General features: G+C 46.3%; 1 protein-coding gene across 2 annotated transcripts in view; it reads right to left on the bottom strand.

Moving 5' to 3' along the window:
• Positions 1–16,737, bottom strand: part of CENPE (centromere protein E) — a 1,911,253-nt gene that overhangs the window by 1,750,370 nt on the left and 144,146 nt on the right. For both annotated transcript variants that reach the window (XM_085641421.1, XM_085641422.1), the window contains exon 13: positions 11,555–11,713. In XM_085641421.1, the coding sequence (XP_085497547.1) occupies positions 11,555–11,713 (159 nt within the window). The remainder of the gene's footprint in view (positions 1–11,554; positions 11,714–16,737) is intronic.

Below are 16,737 nucleotides of genomic sequence, written 5' to 3'. Positions count from 1 at the left end.
AGCTTGTGTGGCCCTGTGGCTCTGGGCGGAACGTGGCGGGGCACCGCTTCAGTAGCCACGAAAGGGGCTAAAGGCAGACTGCAAGGGGCTAAAGGCAGACTGCAAGGGGCACGAGGTGATAGCGAGGCCCAAGGATCTGGCCGTAGCCCTAGAGTCCTTGAAACACTCGAGCGCGTTGTCTGCGTTGTCTGCCTCGTCACCAAACAGGCGACAGCCATCAAAGGGCATGTCCAAAAGCATCGATTGGACATCCCCCAAAAAGCCAGTGGTCCTCAGCCAGGCATAGCGTCTCAGGGCTACCGCAGTTGAAATTGTCCAGCCAAGTGAATCGGCGTTGTCCAGCCCACTGCGGATAGCGAACTTTGCTGCGTCCCTCCCTTCGACAAGCGCACAGGAAAGTACAGTCCACGCCACCTCCAGGCACTGTGGCAGCACTTGTGTGACCGAATCCCACAAGGAGTGGGAATAATGGCCCAAGAGGCATGCGATGTTCACCGACCGCAGTACTACACTGGCGGAAAAAAAAAATTGTCCCAAGAAAGTCCAGCTTCTTGGATTCCCTATCTGGGGGAGAAGTGGGGAATGGGCCTTTGGACGTTGAGGCTGGGACCACCAAGCTCTTAAGGGTAGGATGTTAGGAGAGGAAAAGCGGGTCGCCCGGAGCCGGGCAGCCGCGTCGGGCATTCACCCTATCCACAGGAGCCCCTGTGCTGGGCTTGGACAAGGTGCCCAGGAGGATGTCTGTGAGGGCTTCGTTAAAAGGCAGCAGGGGCTCTGAAGAGGCTGCCGCTGGCTGAAGCACCTCAGTCAGGAGGTTAGTCCTGACCGCAACCTTAGGAAGCTCAAGGCCTCAGAAGCCCTATGCAACACAACAGCGTAGGAAGCTCCCTCCTCCATAGCCACGGTAGGGGGAGAAAGCATAACAGGGTCTGGTGACATGTCAAAACAACTATCATCACCCAACTCCTCTCTCCAGTCCGGCTCTTGTAGCTTTTCTGTTAAAGGGTCCCCAGACCCCACCCAGTCCTCCTCCTCGTCCTCTGGCCACCACTCAGGGCAAAAGGGAAAGCCAGGATAGAAAATAGGCACAAAATTGCCTGTTGGCGTCGGATGTGGTGTCGGTCCAGCTCCGTTTGAGTCGAAGTGAGTGTCGGGGATGACGCCGGCAGAGGTGTCGCCATTGGATTCCGTGGTACCGGAGGAGGTGTCGTGAGGTCGATCGGCACCAATCTGGATCCAGGTCTGGATCCTCGGGGGCCCTGCGGGACCAAGCCGCCGGCATCGAAGGCCTAGAGCCCCCAACCAGGGCTGCGGGGCCTGAACGCGTGCCGGCGGAGGCAGGCTGCTCAAAGACAGATGAGGGCTTCATAAAATGTATGAAGTTGGGCAGGGGTCGCTCCAGCTCCTGGAAAGGGGGGGGAAACTCAGAGGCGACCCATGAGGCTCAGCGGGCAGAGCTGCAGGATGACTAACTTCCACATCCCGCATCGCATCTGCCGACGGATGGGGAGAAGGCGAAGAGAGAAGTTGCTTCTTCGATACCCGAAGACTAAGACTTTGAGAAGAGTAGTGCTGGTGGCTCCGCGACTAGTCCCGCGACCTCCCTCTCGACCGGGACCTCGAGCTGCGCGGAGCCAACTGCTGGGCCTCCAGAAGCTTTCGGGACTGCTCCCGCTAAGACTTCGGGCCATGGCCCGACAGTCGGAGCACAACTTCGGGTTGTGATCGCGCTTCAGGCACCAAAGGCACACGAGGTGCGGATACGTGACGGACATCAATTTGTGAAAGAATTCACATGGCTTGAAGCTGGTCCAAGGACGGGCCATCCCTACGTGCACCAGGAGTCGGAAGACTCGAAAGAAGATGTAGACACAATTCGAAAAAGATTTTCTCAAAAATTGACAAAGGGTACCGCTTTCTCCGGAGATGCGCTAGCTGGCGTGGAAAAAGAAAGAACTGATGTCAGCGCGCAGGGGCGGCGTCAAGTAGATACCGCAACGTCACGACGGCGACGCCATCGACGAACGCAGAGTCGACCAACGCCACCTACCGACTGGGTGCTGCTGAGAAAAAATTCTCCGGATCCAGTCTGATGCCTGGGGCTAATTCTAAGGTAAGGAATCCACAACTAAAAGTCCCTTTCAGACATACTATACACTGTGCCCTCAGACCTTCCAAACCACGTTGGTAGCGTGGAAAGAGATCAGTGGTACTGACAGATATACAAAAACAAACAATTTGAAGTTTATTTGGCTACACTTTTCTGCCACCACAAATTTTCAGGGGTGTTCGAGGCTCACTCACAAATAAATCTATTACCAGAAGCCAAAGGCAATTACAGTACTACTCAGAGGTGTTCTACAGTTTCATTCTCAGAATTCATAGGCTTGGATTAGATTTTTAGGTCGAGCCTAGAGCAGCGCATGCGCTGCTTGTTGCTCGACTTTTAGTAAGGGGCTTTTCAAAGTGCTACCACAGGCATTTTGGTGGTCTGAAGCTTGCGTGCACGCAAGCGTGAACGCGCGCAACCGCCATCTGTCTTTTCATCTCTGTCACAGGTAATTAAGTGATCGCGATCACTTTCACTTTCGGCGCACGCGCCCTCTGAGGCTCAGGTCTTCCTCTTCCTTCCCACTCCTCCCCCAGAGGTGCCGGCCCGTCTTCACGCCCCTCTCTAGGGGTGCAGACCGTTCCTCTCTCTTCTCAAGTGCAGACCAGTCCTCTGCTCTCTCCTTCGGGGTGCCGACGGTTCCTCACTCATTTGAGGGACAGCGCTTTTCTCACTCCTTTGAAGCGCAGACCCGTCCTCACTCTGCTACCTAAGGGTGCAGCCCTCCTCCTCACTCCTCCCCCAGATGAGCAGACCTTTCCTCGCGCCAATCCCTGCAGACACAGACCCTTCCTCACCAGTGCTGCAGCTCTCTTCCTCCCACTCCTCTCCCAGAGGTGCCGGCCCGTCTTCACTTCTATCCCCAGAGAACCAGTTCATCCCTCGAAGCTCTCAGCAGTCCGGCCTGGCTGTCCTCTCAATGCCCGTGGTGACGTGGTACAGGGCAGACTGGAAGCACCTCCGCCGGTGGGCACCTTGGCGGTCCATGGTGCCCTCTTAGTGGGCTGTAGAAGTTGGGTGCCAGGTTTACTGCCACTTGCAGCAGGCGGGCGAAGGAGCTCTGTCCCTGCCAGCCTGTGAGCTCAGCCTCCAGGGTCCGACTAGTGTCCTTGCTGTGCTCTCATCTCTCACGCCCTCCCTTCTTCCTCACACAGGTGGTTCGCTGTCACAGCTCTGACCGCAAATGCTCGGAGCGTGATTCTGGTCTCTTCTCTGCCTGTGTGTGCGTGTGTTGCGAGTACTCTGTGTGCACACTGTGTATGCGTGTATATTATGTGCGTACGTGTGTGCGCCGTCTACTTCTTGTCTGTGTACGCTGGTGTCTCTATATGTGACAGCCACTTTCTGTGTTTATATCCAAGGGCCTCATCGTCGTCTCCTACCTCGTCAACGACGTTTGTCCTCGAAGATCACCTCATCATCAGATTGGGATTCAGGCTCCGAAGCATGGCTCGAGTCTATCTCTTCGACGCCCTCATCCTCGGTGCTGAATATGTTAACCGGGTTAGGTGCCGATTGTTTGGCCTCCAATCTAGCCGCCCGTCGATTCCGAAGTGTCTTCTTTGACCGGAACCGGGCGCAGGCCATACACCTTGACTCATGATCCGGTGATAAACATTTGTTACACATCGGATGGACATCGATGTGTGGATATTTCGCATGACATAAAGGACATCTCTTGAAGGGAGTCCTCGATTCCATCCTCGAACGTCGATCGATGGTCGGACCGAAACTAGGTCCGAGAAGTGTAAATAAATCCGAGAACAGATCTAAATATTTGTCGATACCGAACGCAAACAATACCGACGATACCTAAAGGCTTTTGGCCTTAAATAAAGTTTTCCTAACTTGAGCTAAGATAAGCACATCCGAACCCAATGGCGGAAAAAAACAATCTGAGGATGGAGAGGATGCCCATGCGCACTGTAGTCCAGGGGAGGAGCCACCTATCTCGTGATACTTAGAAGACTCTTCCAGGACAACAATGTGCAATCATCCGGACCCAACACTAGGCGGCGATCTTTGCACAGATATGAATTCAGCAGCCCACATGCCTCGAACCAATATATCCTCTACATCCACTCATTTATCCCAAACCCCATACCACTACTATGATCCCCAAAATAACCCTTTCTAGACTCTCTCCTACTCTACCCCTCCTTGCATCATCTGACACCTTTTTACACTATACCGATCCCCCAAAACAAACCTTTATAAACTCTTCCCTCTGACTCTTCCCCTCAAAAACCCCTTTTACATATCCAAAAGCTTCCTCCTACTGCTATGACCTCAAACAAAGAAACCCCTCTCTTCTGTCCCTCCACTATCCTTTTCAATCATAATAACAGATTAACATGTTCACTTCTCAATTTCCATATTCCACTATACTAATTAACCACTAATCCTTTATGGGTTCCAGAGTAGCGTGCCAATGAAACACCTCAAAACCCCATCAAGGGGTAGCAAGGGCTATATAAATACACACCTCTTTCCCTCTTCTATTCCGGAACCTACCCTTCTCTATACAAATAACTGAATAACATCCACTACTCAAAATTACTTCATACTTCACTTTACTAATTTTTTCAACACTAATCCTTTATGGGTTCCAGAGAAGCGTCCAACTCGCCAAAAAAGCGCGTCAACACCCATCAGGGGTAACAGTTGCTACATGAATGCAAACCTTTCTTCCCTTTTATCCCTTCGCTACCCTTCTCACTCCAAATAACTAATATCTACCACTCAAATTACTTTCATATTTCACACTGTTTAACCCTATTTCTTTAATGCACAATGTCTGACCTCTCTGTGAAGTGCGTCTGTTAGGTCTTTGCCTTTTGGTGTGCGTATACATTGACCTCCAGTGGAGGTGCAACTTCTTTGGTTTTACTTTCATAGGGTGTCGTGACTATGTTGGTCACAGTGTGGGGTACGCATGGTCTACCGTCTTACGATGTGATGGTACTTTTTGGGTTTACTTATTTTTTTCTTGTGCATAACGTTTTTGTTCCCCACACAAGGTCTGTTCCTCGGTTAGTTTTTACAATTATTACAGTGTACTGTGTCTCCCCGCATGTACACAATGTTTTGTGTGGACTACTGTCCCACTCGCACATGCTCATCGATTGACCTCTCCACGAGGTGTGTTTTGGGGTTGTGTCCCACTTTCATGTGCATATCTATTGATCTCCAGTCGAGGTGTGTTGCGCGGACGAGTGTCCTGCATTTTCTATGCACAATTTAATGACCTCTCCGGAGGTGTGTTGGCGGGTCTTTCCCCATTATCCTGTGCATATCATTTTTTACCTCCAGTCGAGGTGCGTCCGTAGGTGGACATCACAATATTTGTCTATTGCCTTCACTGCAGTGCACATTTTACCTTTTTTAGGTGTCTAGTGTTGGTCATGTTTTTTTTATTTCAACAGTGCACATATTCATACCTCCACTTGAGGTTGCCAATGCTTAAGCAAATGTCTGTACCCTAGTGGCTGTGCGGTTTAAGTCGCAATAGTGCATGGGTTATGTTACTCTGGGCGTTTCAATTTTTCTAGTTTTTTTTTCCACGCTGTAGCCCAGTTGTATTTTCGATTTGTTATTTTTTTTCTTCATGCTGTTGACAGGGAAGTGTGAGTATTTGTGTTCTTCTTCTTCTCTGTTGGCTTGTTTCCTCCTGAGGTGAGCTGCTTTCTTGTATTTTTACCTGGCCGGTAGTTATGCAGAGAGCAGTCATTAATGGATTTTTGCTTATTCTATTCTGTGCTTCTTGTCTGTTTTTGGAAGGGAAGATGGGTTTTGGTTTATGTTATTCTATCTCATCTCCTTTCATTATATTTTCTCTCTACTCTCGCTCGTGCTATCCGGTCTTTTCTTTCCTGTAGCCTGTGTCTAGCTTCTGTTCTCGTTCTCTCTTGTTATTCTAGATTTTGGCGTTCCTTTTGTTTTTTTGTTGGAACAAAGGATGATATGTAGTATCCTGGTCTGTTATGGTTCATGATGTGCCAGTGGAATGCTGCCTGAATGATGCAAGATAGAATGTTGGGAGTGGGAATGGACAGTTGGAGAAGGGCTGAGCGCCTGGCAGGCTGCTCCTGGTGGGGCTTATTTACAACTAACCTACATCTTGTAACCATCTTCAATAAATCTGCTTGAAATTACTTCCTGGATCCTGGTTTGATTACTACAATGGGCATCAGCCTTTGTGAGTGCATAGAGACCTCTGTCTCAACAGAACCCCATTTCTCTTTCCGCCCCAGGAATGAGGCTTGGGTACAAGGACTACTGGACTAGCCCAAGGGCTGTCTGAAGGCTCAATGACCAACTCTAGCATCTTCTGGACCTCTGTCCTGATGCAATCTCTGATCTGCTCAGGCTGCCTGTAGATTTTACTCTTGACAGGCAGACTGTCACCTGTGTCCACCTCACAGGTGCACCAGGTAGTCTGACTGGGTGTCAGAGAGAAGAGTTCTGGGAACTGACCGAGTACCTGTCTACAATCAGTTTGTTGCTAGTCAGTGAGGTTTGTCAGCAAAGACTACACCATTTACTGAACCAACTGGGCTGTATGAGAGATCAGGAGGAGGGTCACTCTCTTCCTCCTGTCCCTCATCAGTGGCCGTATGCAGTCCCGTCAAAGGCTTCAGGTGGAGTGCCTAGGTCCACCGAGTAGGTGACCTCACCTTTCTTCTCTACAATTGTAAGGGGGCCACTCCACTTGCCTTGGTGAGCTCTCGGGGACACAATACCCTCACCTTCTGCCCTGGCTGGTAAACAGTCAGAACAGTCTTTTGGTCATGCCAGAGCCTTTGCAGTTCTAGCCTCCAAGTTTTTAGTAGCCTTCTTCATGTACTCAAAACGTACATGAGCATACGCCTAGTACATAGTCTACAATGTCCTGTTTGGGAGGTTTGAGAGGCTGCTCCCATCCCTCCATCAGACAAAGTGGACTCCTAACTGGATGCCCAAACAGATGTTCAAACGGACTGGAACCCACTTCCTTCTGTGGAACCTCTCTGTAGGCAAAAAGGCGGCAAGACCATAGGACATCCCATCTTCTACTGAGCAGGTCAAATAGTCCCATAATCATACCTTTGTGGGGTTTGTTGACTCTTTCAAGCAACCCATTGTCTTGGGGAAGATAGGGTGCGGTGAACTTATAAGTTACACCACACTATTTTCACATAGCTTTCAGGTAGCCAGATATGAAGTTTGCACCTCCGTCTGACACCACCTCCTTGAGAAAGCCCCATCTGGCAAAATCTTATCAGAGAGCCTGGCGGCTACTGAAGCTGTAGGTATCCTGGGTATCCGGTGGCATGGTCCACCACCACCACCAGTATGTATCTACTCCCAGAAGCTGTTGAAGGGTTTAGGGGGGGGAACAACAAGGTCAATCCCCACCCGCTAAAAGGGCACCAACCACAGGCAGTGGGATTAAGGGGGTCTTTGTAGTACCACCAGACTTGCCACTGGCTTGGCACGTAACACAGGAGAGACAAAACTCCTTGGTGTCGTCAGACATGTGGGGCCAGTGTGGGATGAGCCTGTCACAAGGCTTGCTTTGCCCAAGATGTCCTGTAAGGGTTATATCATGTGCCAGGGTGAAGAGGAACTCCCTAAACTTCTGAGTAACAACCTACCTCCTGGCAGTACCAGGCGTGGGGCCCCCAACCTCAGAATAAAGGATTCCATCTTTCCAGTAAATCCTGTGGGATCCACTGACATCCCCTGCCTCTTCTACAGATGCCTGCTTTCTGAGGCTCTCAAGAGAGAGGCAGGCTTTCTGCTCCAGGCTCAATTCCTTCCTGGAGGGCCACACACCCCAAAAAGCTCTGAAGCGTGAGACCCAAGTTTCTCTAGGCCAGTTTCCTCACCAGGGGCAAGATCATCTCCCTGAGGTGAATGATCCTCACTTGTAGTCTGGGTAGAGGATAATTTCTTACCCTTCTTACCTCTCCTTTTAGGAGGAGATGTGTGGGCCATCCTTTCAGGCTCCTGTGCTTTTTGCTGTCCCCGTTTCTTCGCCTGTGCTCTTGTGGTCACAAAGAACTTCCCCGGGAGGCCCAGCATGGCTCTGTAACCTCACATAAGCCAAGGATGAAGTCTCCAAATCATTGCCCATAAAACACTACAGGAATGGATGAGGATATCACAAAAATGTTAAGGCCAGTAACCCCCTCCCCCCTAGCTGAGATTTTCCACTGCCATGGGGTGGCACTTAGTGATGTGATCTGTGTTGGGTTCTTGGGAGTGTGACCAAGTAGAATCTGCTCATGTGACACCAATTTCTCAGCCACCATAGTGACACTGGCACCTGTGCCCCTGTAAGCTTCTGCCTCAATAACATTAATTAGGGGATACTGGCTATCTCCTCATATTAGGAGGCCAAGCAGCCAAAGTGGCAAGGTCAATGCCACCCTCTGATACTAGGACAGCCTCAGTTTCTTCTGACTAGGCAAGAGTCGACTGCAGTTCCCAAGGCGAACCCAGCTCCATCCTTGGAGGTATCACTACTACTAGCGATACTGCTAGGCGCACTGGGGGAAATGAGTAGCAGTACTGGTACCTGTCTTAGGACATATAGCATCAGAAGACTTATGACCTTTTGTTTTACAATTAAAGCACTAAGGTTTCTAATTAGAGAAAGAGGAGGATTGAGACCCACGCCCAGAGAGATGTTTGTGAACTTGAAGAAGACTTTCTTTTTGTCTTAGGTTTCGCTCTACCCTTCCCTTGGGACTTCAAATACATGTATTTCTTCTAGTCACCCCCACTATGAGACTTTTTGCTCTCCCTGTTGCGGACCCATTTGTCTTCCTTTTATTTCCCAATTCTTGGGCAGATGTCAGCAAAGAGTCCACCAGTTATTGGTGCAGAGTTTCAGACTTACATTTATTAAATATGTGCTCTCATGATCAAGTTGTACAGCCTTTGAAGTCATGTACTTTACTACCACATAACCAGACTTCCAGAGCCTTAACTGCACAGTCTGCAAAATCAACCCAGTCTTGTAAGGACTCTGAGTTTCCCTTAACTTAATCCTGCATTCCTCAGTTGTAACCCCACAAACATCATGAGTGCCTCCTTCAAGATATGATAGTTGCCTACATCGTCTTCCCTGTCATAAGTTTATATCTAACTGTGCCTGCAACGGAGAACCACAGGATAGCTGTCCATTGCTTCTTGGGGTCCTTCTGTACTTTACAGGCCTTCTCATTCCCAGCTTTGTAAGGAAGGACTATGCTGTTGAGATGTCCTGAGTCAAAGTGTTCCTCCCTGACCCAGGAGTCTCTTGCTGCCACCATGGGGATCTAACCCAAAGTATTTCCTTCCTCTCTCTACCTCTAGGTCTTCCATTTAAAGATCCAGCTGCTCCCTCATCAACTTGAGCTTTGCACTCTCAAGTTTGAGCAAGCTTTACCCTCTATCTAAGGCTTCACCTTCTGTCCTAGAGTGGATGGACTCCGCAGCAAATTCAGAGAAGAGTGGAGGAGAACATGTTATTCCTTGCAATCCTTTTTACCAACCCAGGGAGAGAAAAAGTGGGCCTACTGTTGTGACCACCCCCCCCCGTACTACCAGTACCAGTTCAGGCCCAGGGTTGTTCATGTGGTTCCCTTCAGAATCTTCATGGATATGTCCAGAGGCAGGGTCAGAAGTGGTAGGCACCCCCCCGCCACAACCAAAGTCTTCCTCCTTCAGTGGCCTAAGAGGTTTCTGGAGGTCATATTGGAGAAGAAATTCTATGAGAAAAGACTTCGAAAGGGTTACTACTAGTCTTCAGTTTCCTTGCCTTACACAGGGTCCTAAGTTCCTGGAACCTAAGGGCACTGTACCCAGACAGAGTCGGACTAGATTCCCCATTGGAAGACATCGTACTAGTGTAGTGTACTTACCTTACCCTAGTGTTTTAAACTCGCTAGGATTTGAAGAAAGGGATCTCAGACCATTGACCGCTAATCCAACAGCTTACCAAAAAAAAAAAAGGAATTCCAAGAAGTCTTTCATCATATCCTTCAGCAAATATCTTGAACTCTGAAAGCTCAATCATACTGGTACTAAATGAGGTTTGCTTTGACCACTTCCAGAGCAGCACCTGGGACAGTTACACTTCTCTCCGAGCAAGGAATCCTGCTGTTTGCTCAATCAGGGAGATTGCTTCCCGGGCTGACGCATGGGTTTCCACCTTTTTCTGCTATTCTCCTGGTACCAGTGTCAAAAGTGGTAGAGATTGAGAGCTTTAATTGAGCATTATCTCGATGACTGACAAATGTTTTTGGGAGTCTCAAAAAGAATATTTAATTTTAAAGCTCTTCGTAGATTAACACTAAATGCAAAGTAGAAATATCAATAATTGGAAGAACCTGAAAGACTTAATTTGCGTGTCTGACGTGTGTCAGTCTGCATCCTTATCTGTGTGATTACCAGGAGATCGCTTTAGTGTTTTCTTCTGCCTTTTTATAAGCGATGATGGCATCACCAGATTACCAAAAGGTGGATAGAAAGGAATAGTAGAACTGCTGGAACAACTGTATGGTAGAGCCATCCGAGTACAGAATATTTTCAGGTTTGAAGGCACTGAGTTTCTTTCAAGGAGGAGACAAAATATTAACAGGTACGATCGGTACCATGGTGGCAGGTGAAGGTACAGGGGATGTAATAGTGTCTGCACGGGGTTATCTAAAGGAATTAGGAGCATCTTGCTGTGGTGATTCTGCAGCCGATTGGGGAATTTTTAGTTCAACACTGAACATCTATTTGTCAAAGTCAAGCGACACAAGGATGCCTCAGCATTGATGGGTGTGGCTTGACTGAATAGACATCCAGTAAATTGGTATGGCGTCAATCCTCAACATCAATGTCAGCAATATTGGACAGGTCCAGCGCCTGTTTTTGGAGTGGCAGTCATAACTACACCTCGCCCTGGGTCTCCCTCTAGTGAAGTCCTTATGGGTAGAGAGCTGTGTACGAGATGAAGGTGGCACCCTGACAGGCCACTAATGCAGGCCCTTGAACCTGCCTTTCAAAGTTTCCCTCCATTCGACTTCTGAGGCCACTGACCTGTCAGTCCTAGGGAAGATGGCAGAGCATTGCATACCTTAGGTAAGAGCACATGACTCCTCCATTCAGGAACAAAAAACGTTCTTGTCGATTAAGACTTTATACATTAACTAAACCAACTGTCAGACACTCAGTCTCAAATACTGGGTGATGCATAAAAAATAACCATACTAATTATATAAAGATTCCTTTTGGAGACTGTAGATCGAGACCAAAGGTATATTTGTCCTCAATATGGTTAAAAGTCCTAGCAGAAAGCAGTTTAATGTGAAGCAACATATCAGTAAGGAACTAAAACTAACTGTTTGAAGACAAGTTGTTAGGGACACATTGGGAAAAGACCAATACACATATGAATATGTTCTGCAATCTGATTCTCCAGCTTACCCGGAAATCTTCATGAGATACATGTGATGAGGGGATGACTACAATTTTAGTCAGGTTCCTCGTCCTTTCCTCTTTTTCAATCTGGAGAAGTTTAATTTCTTCTAACAACTGTGCACGTTCATCTGCTGCCATTGCCTTAGTTCGGGTCTCAGAAGAAGTCTAAAAAAACATTAGTTTACAGACTGGGTTTCAATTTCACATCTAAAAAATGTTTTCCACAATAAAATGTATTGCGTTTTACAATTTGTTTTATCACCACAATTAAACAATACCAAAAACATTTACAGAATTTACATCACTCTATATTATAAATAGCATGATTATACAAGGTCACCACACCGCATAGGCTCAGTCACGTAATAATTTCCTACAATTCAGTTCTATTCAATATTCGGTTAGTAAGTTCAACATACAATCAAGCTGCCTGTCAATTTATGCTTTTGCCCAACCCTCTACTCCGTGGCCCCCACACTTTTACAAATGTGTATAAACAACCTCTATTTTCATAGGTTACATTCTCCACTAGTATACACCAATCCAGGTTGACACACCATTTTTATTTATTTGAATAGTTTTATATAGCGCGTACATGACCCTTGCAGGTATCAAAGCGCTTTACTAGTATACAGAGAGCAGAGAAATAACAATATCATATTTGAGAAAAATTCAGGATAAAGTAGTATCCAGAAAGGAAGGGTAAGGTTTACAATGAGGTACTAAACCAATAAAAACAAAAGTATCAGTCAAGAAAACTGCAGGAACATGCAGCGTCTAGAAAAGTGAGGGTAGTGTCAGGACTCGCTAGTTGAAAACACGAAGTAGTCCGTATGTCTTAGTGATTAGGAAAATTGAAGAATCTGGATGAGAATCTTTGGATTTAGGTGAGAAATTTGTTCATAAGGAGTACTTTGACTTCTTTCTTGAAGGATACAGTTGAGGGATTCATTCTGGTTACAGAGGGCAAGGAGTTCCAAATTCTTGGAGCAGTCCCAGAGAAGGATCGGTTGTACGTTTTCTTCTTGTGGAATCTGAGGTTTCAGAAGTGAGGTGTTGGAGCTTCTGGATGATCTGGAACCACCAGAGAGTTCTAGTTTCTGAGCAAGACCTGTAGGGATTTTGAATTGGAAGGGCTTTGTGTGTCATGCAGGCAATTTTTTGCTGGATTCTTACTTTATAAGGGAGCCAGTTGAAGAATTTCAGATCGGGAGTTATGTGGTGGTTTCTATTTTAGCCGGTGATGGACCAACAGCAGAGTTGAGCAAGCCTCTCAGATGAGCCAGTATGAATCTGGGCAAACCAGAGAGGGTTGCACTACCATAGTCCAACCTGGGAATCACTAGGGCTTGCAGTCATGCTTGAAGACGGGGGGGGGGGGTGTAATTTCTTTAGAATGTTCATTTGGTGATACGCTCCTAAAGAGGTGGCAATGATGTGTTTCTGCATTTTGAGGTTCTTGTCGAGAGTTAATCCCAGAGATCTTGCAGAGTCAATGACTTGTGGAATTTAGTTGAGGGGTGTTAGCTGTGTCAACCATTCTTCTATGACAAGTGACTGGTTAGGTGGGGCGATAAGTAGGAATTAAGTGTTTTTTGATACATATTTGAGGCGATTGAATGCCAGCCAATTTGGAGTTTTCTGCAGAGTTGTGTTGAGGGAGTAGATGCATTCTGGGGCAGAGACTTGTGTATAGTTTGGTACTGTCAAAGTACATGTGATGTTGGATGAACTCCCAATTTCCTTAAGACATTCCGTGAACAGGTTGAAGAGAGTGAGTGAAAGTGATTAACCTGGACTCTTTGAGACCTTTTATGGAGATAGGAAGTGAACCAGTTAAGGACTGATCCCGATACCCCATACGGTGTTCCAAAAGGTCTAGTAGGTTGTCATGCTTACCCGTAACAAAAGCAGACAATAGGCCAAGGAGGATTAAAAGGCAGGATTGGTTCTGGTCCAGCATTTTTAGGGTATCGTCCACTATGTGTGTCATAGCTGATTCGGCGCTGTGCCCTGGATGGAAACCGGATTGAAATTGGTCTGATAATCTGAAATGATCAATGTGGTTACAGAGTTGGACATGAACATATTTTTAAAGGAGCTTAGCAAAAGTAGGAATACTGAAGATAGGTCAAAAGTTGTTTATGTCAGTTTGATCTGCTTTCGGGTTTTTTAGGATGGGGGAAACCTGACCGGACTTTAGGCAGTCGGGGATAGTGCTTTGAAGGAGAGTGGCATTAACAATCTTGGTCCAAAGTGGAAGCAATGCGGGTATGATTTCCTTGAGGAAGTCAGGAGATAGAGGTTCATTGAAGTGACTTGAGCATTGTTAGAATATTATGAATGGTACTTTCCTCAAAAGATTCAGACAGCGGGGGCATTGGCCTTACCCTTACCTATTCATACTACATATTTACGCAATTGCCATTTCTTAATATCAAGAAACGTACTGATATCTACTGGCATTAATATGCGCATAGCCAATAGTTGGATATGGAAAGGTGTACTCAAAATATCATGCTCTATATTACAGCATTTCAAAACTTTTGCAAATTAAGGCACAGCAGAAAGGCATGCAAAGGTGTACCGTCTTGCTCACAACCTCCAAGACAACTGTCTTTAATAGCGCTCCCCTACAATCTAAGGTTCTAAGGTGCACTTAGTGTATTAGATGAAGCAATAGTTTCAGCTGTACCTATAGAAATCCTGTTCATATTGCTACATGGTTATTTCAACATCTACAATCAGTCCTCGTAATCTTGCGATACAAAATCCATGTCCCATTTAAAATTTTCTAATTTAGCTAGAGAATTACGCAACAGAGTTCTATTCATTAGGGAGACCACACCTGTGTGTATTGCGAACAATAATAGAGGTCTTTCCAATGGGGTTTCCTCAGTTAGGGTTCAGCCTATGTCTATGCGCATACCTAGTGCAAGGCATAATTGTAAACATTTTAAAACTTGACCTTGTTCCATATTTCACTTTTAGCTCTTCAAGGGATATTGTTGAATCATTCAACTACATATCCTTCAGCCTTGTTGAGCCAATTATGTCAACTCCAGCAAAGTCATCTAAGCTCTATGCTTCTCTAAACTAGACTCCAACGCCCAAACGGTTAAAATGGTATCTTTTGGGAGCCAGGAAGGAACAATTTGAATAAGTCAAGTCGTCAAATTTGCAAAGCTCATGGCGCACTACTATTTGGGGGACCAAGTCCCCTTGCCTCTTGAGGGTCCAAGGGGGCCAACTAGCCCTCCTGTTACCTCCAGTAAGCCCCACACAGCTGGATTGCTGAGAGAGGGTCAGAGGCCACGCCCCCTTTTTCCACCACTCTGTAAACGCATCTCCTGTTGCACTGCTGCTTGGGGGATGAAGCCCACTTTACTCCTGAGGCCCTCAGAAGGCAAGGGGACTTCATCGCCCCACCAACAGTGCGCCGAGAGGCGCGCTTGCAGAATGGTGGGAAAAGCGGCGTGGCCTCCGACCACCTCTCAGCAATCCCACTGTGTGGGGCTTACTTGAGGTACCAGGTGGGCTAGTTGGCCCCTGCGGTCCCTCAGCAATGAAGAGGACTTCATTCCCCAACCAAGGGCGAGCCAGATGGCACATTTGGAGAGTAGTGGAGAAAGGGGGTTAGCCTTGGCAAGCTGCCAGTTTCCTTTTTTTAAAATGTTTGGAAGGGGGGCTGTGCGGCCCCCCCTTCCCTTTACCCTCTTGGGCCCCGGGGACCCCATCCTCCAGGGCCAGGCTTCTTTTTTAAAAATCTCCAAAAGGTGTACGAGGAGAGTGAGTTCTCAGGCAAATGTTTCGCTTGGCAAATAAATGATAGACAAGCACATAACAAAATTACTGCCTGGGTAGATAAAGATAGGAAAAGTCGCATCACATATGACGTACAAATACGGGAGAATTATTTAAAACATTATGAAATGGTCTATACAGTTAGACAAGAGAAAGATATGCTCAAACTAAAGGATTTTCTTAGTAAACTCCACATTCCAAACCTACGTGCAATTCACATTAAGAATATGGTAGTCAATATTATATTAAAATAAATAGAAGATGTTGTGCAGTCTCTGGCTAAGGGCAAAGCATGTGGAGAAGATGGACTACCTGCTGAACTAATAAGAGATTAAGTTCAATATTAAAACCTGAATTAGTAATATTAAACAATTATATTTTGAAGGGAGGTGGGATACCATCCTCCTTCCGTACTGCAGTAGTAGTCAGCTTTTTGAAAGAGAACAAAGATAAGGAGGACGTTAATTCTTACAGGCCCTTAAGACTCTTAAACACAAATTATAAAACTATAACCAAATTACTGGCAAACAGAATAAATAAGTGTATGGGGCCAATTATACATGTAGACCAGTGCGGATTTGTTGCAGGGCAACAACTATCTTTTAATACCAGTTTTTTAGTCGAAGCTTTACATTATTTTAGTCAAATAAAATCCAGGGTCAGATTATGCTATTGGATGCTGAGAAGGCTTTAGACCTGATCTGTCGGGAGAGTCTTTTTGTATTCTGAGTTTGGATTCCCTGTTGAATTTATTAGTATGATCTCTAAGTTTTATAAAGGGGCTTCAGGACAAATCATTATTTATTAATTCAAATACGATTGAAGTTTATAAAGTTAACAGAAGAACAAGACAAGGTTGTCGTCTGTCGCCATAACTTTTTTTTTTTTTTTTTTAATAGAGCCTTTGGCTATAGCAATTTGGTCAAATAGCAGTTTGACATCTCCAATGTGAAGAATGACAAACAAAGCTTTATGCTAATGATATAGCTCGGTTTCTCTGGCCGGACTTTGAAAGAAAATATTTGGTATCTTTCAGGAATACGAATCAATTGGGGGGTACAAAATAAGTAAGTCAAAGACAGATTTTGCTTTGGAATACGGCTTCTGACACTTTAACTGAACTAGGCCTACTGGTCAATACTAGACCTAAGAGGTAGCTTGGTATATAGGTCTCCAAAAATGTAAATGACCTGTATGTTTTAAACTATGTCCCCCTAATTAATAAGATACAGGGGCTGTTTGCAAAATGGAATAATCGGCCTGCACTTATCCGTATAGAGATTATACCTGTTAGACCTGTCAGCCCTTAGGGTGGTCCCTCCTCATCATTATTTATTTTGTCCCACTTTTGCCTCAAGCCCTGTTGGTATTTTTCCTTTTTGGGA

The sequence above is a fragment of the Triturus cristatus genome, chromosome 2_2 (assembly GCF_964204655.1).
Source record: "Triturus cristatus chromosome 2_2, aTriCri1.1, whole genome shotgun sequence".
NCBI classification, from domain to species: Eukaryota; Metazoa; Chordata; class Amphibia; order Caudata; family Salamandridae; genus Triturus; species Triturus cristatus.
Note: the sequence above shows the minus strand (reverse complement) of the source record. Positions and strands in the feature narration are given on the sequence as shown.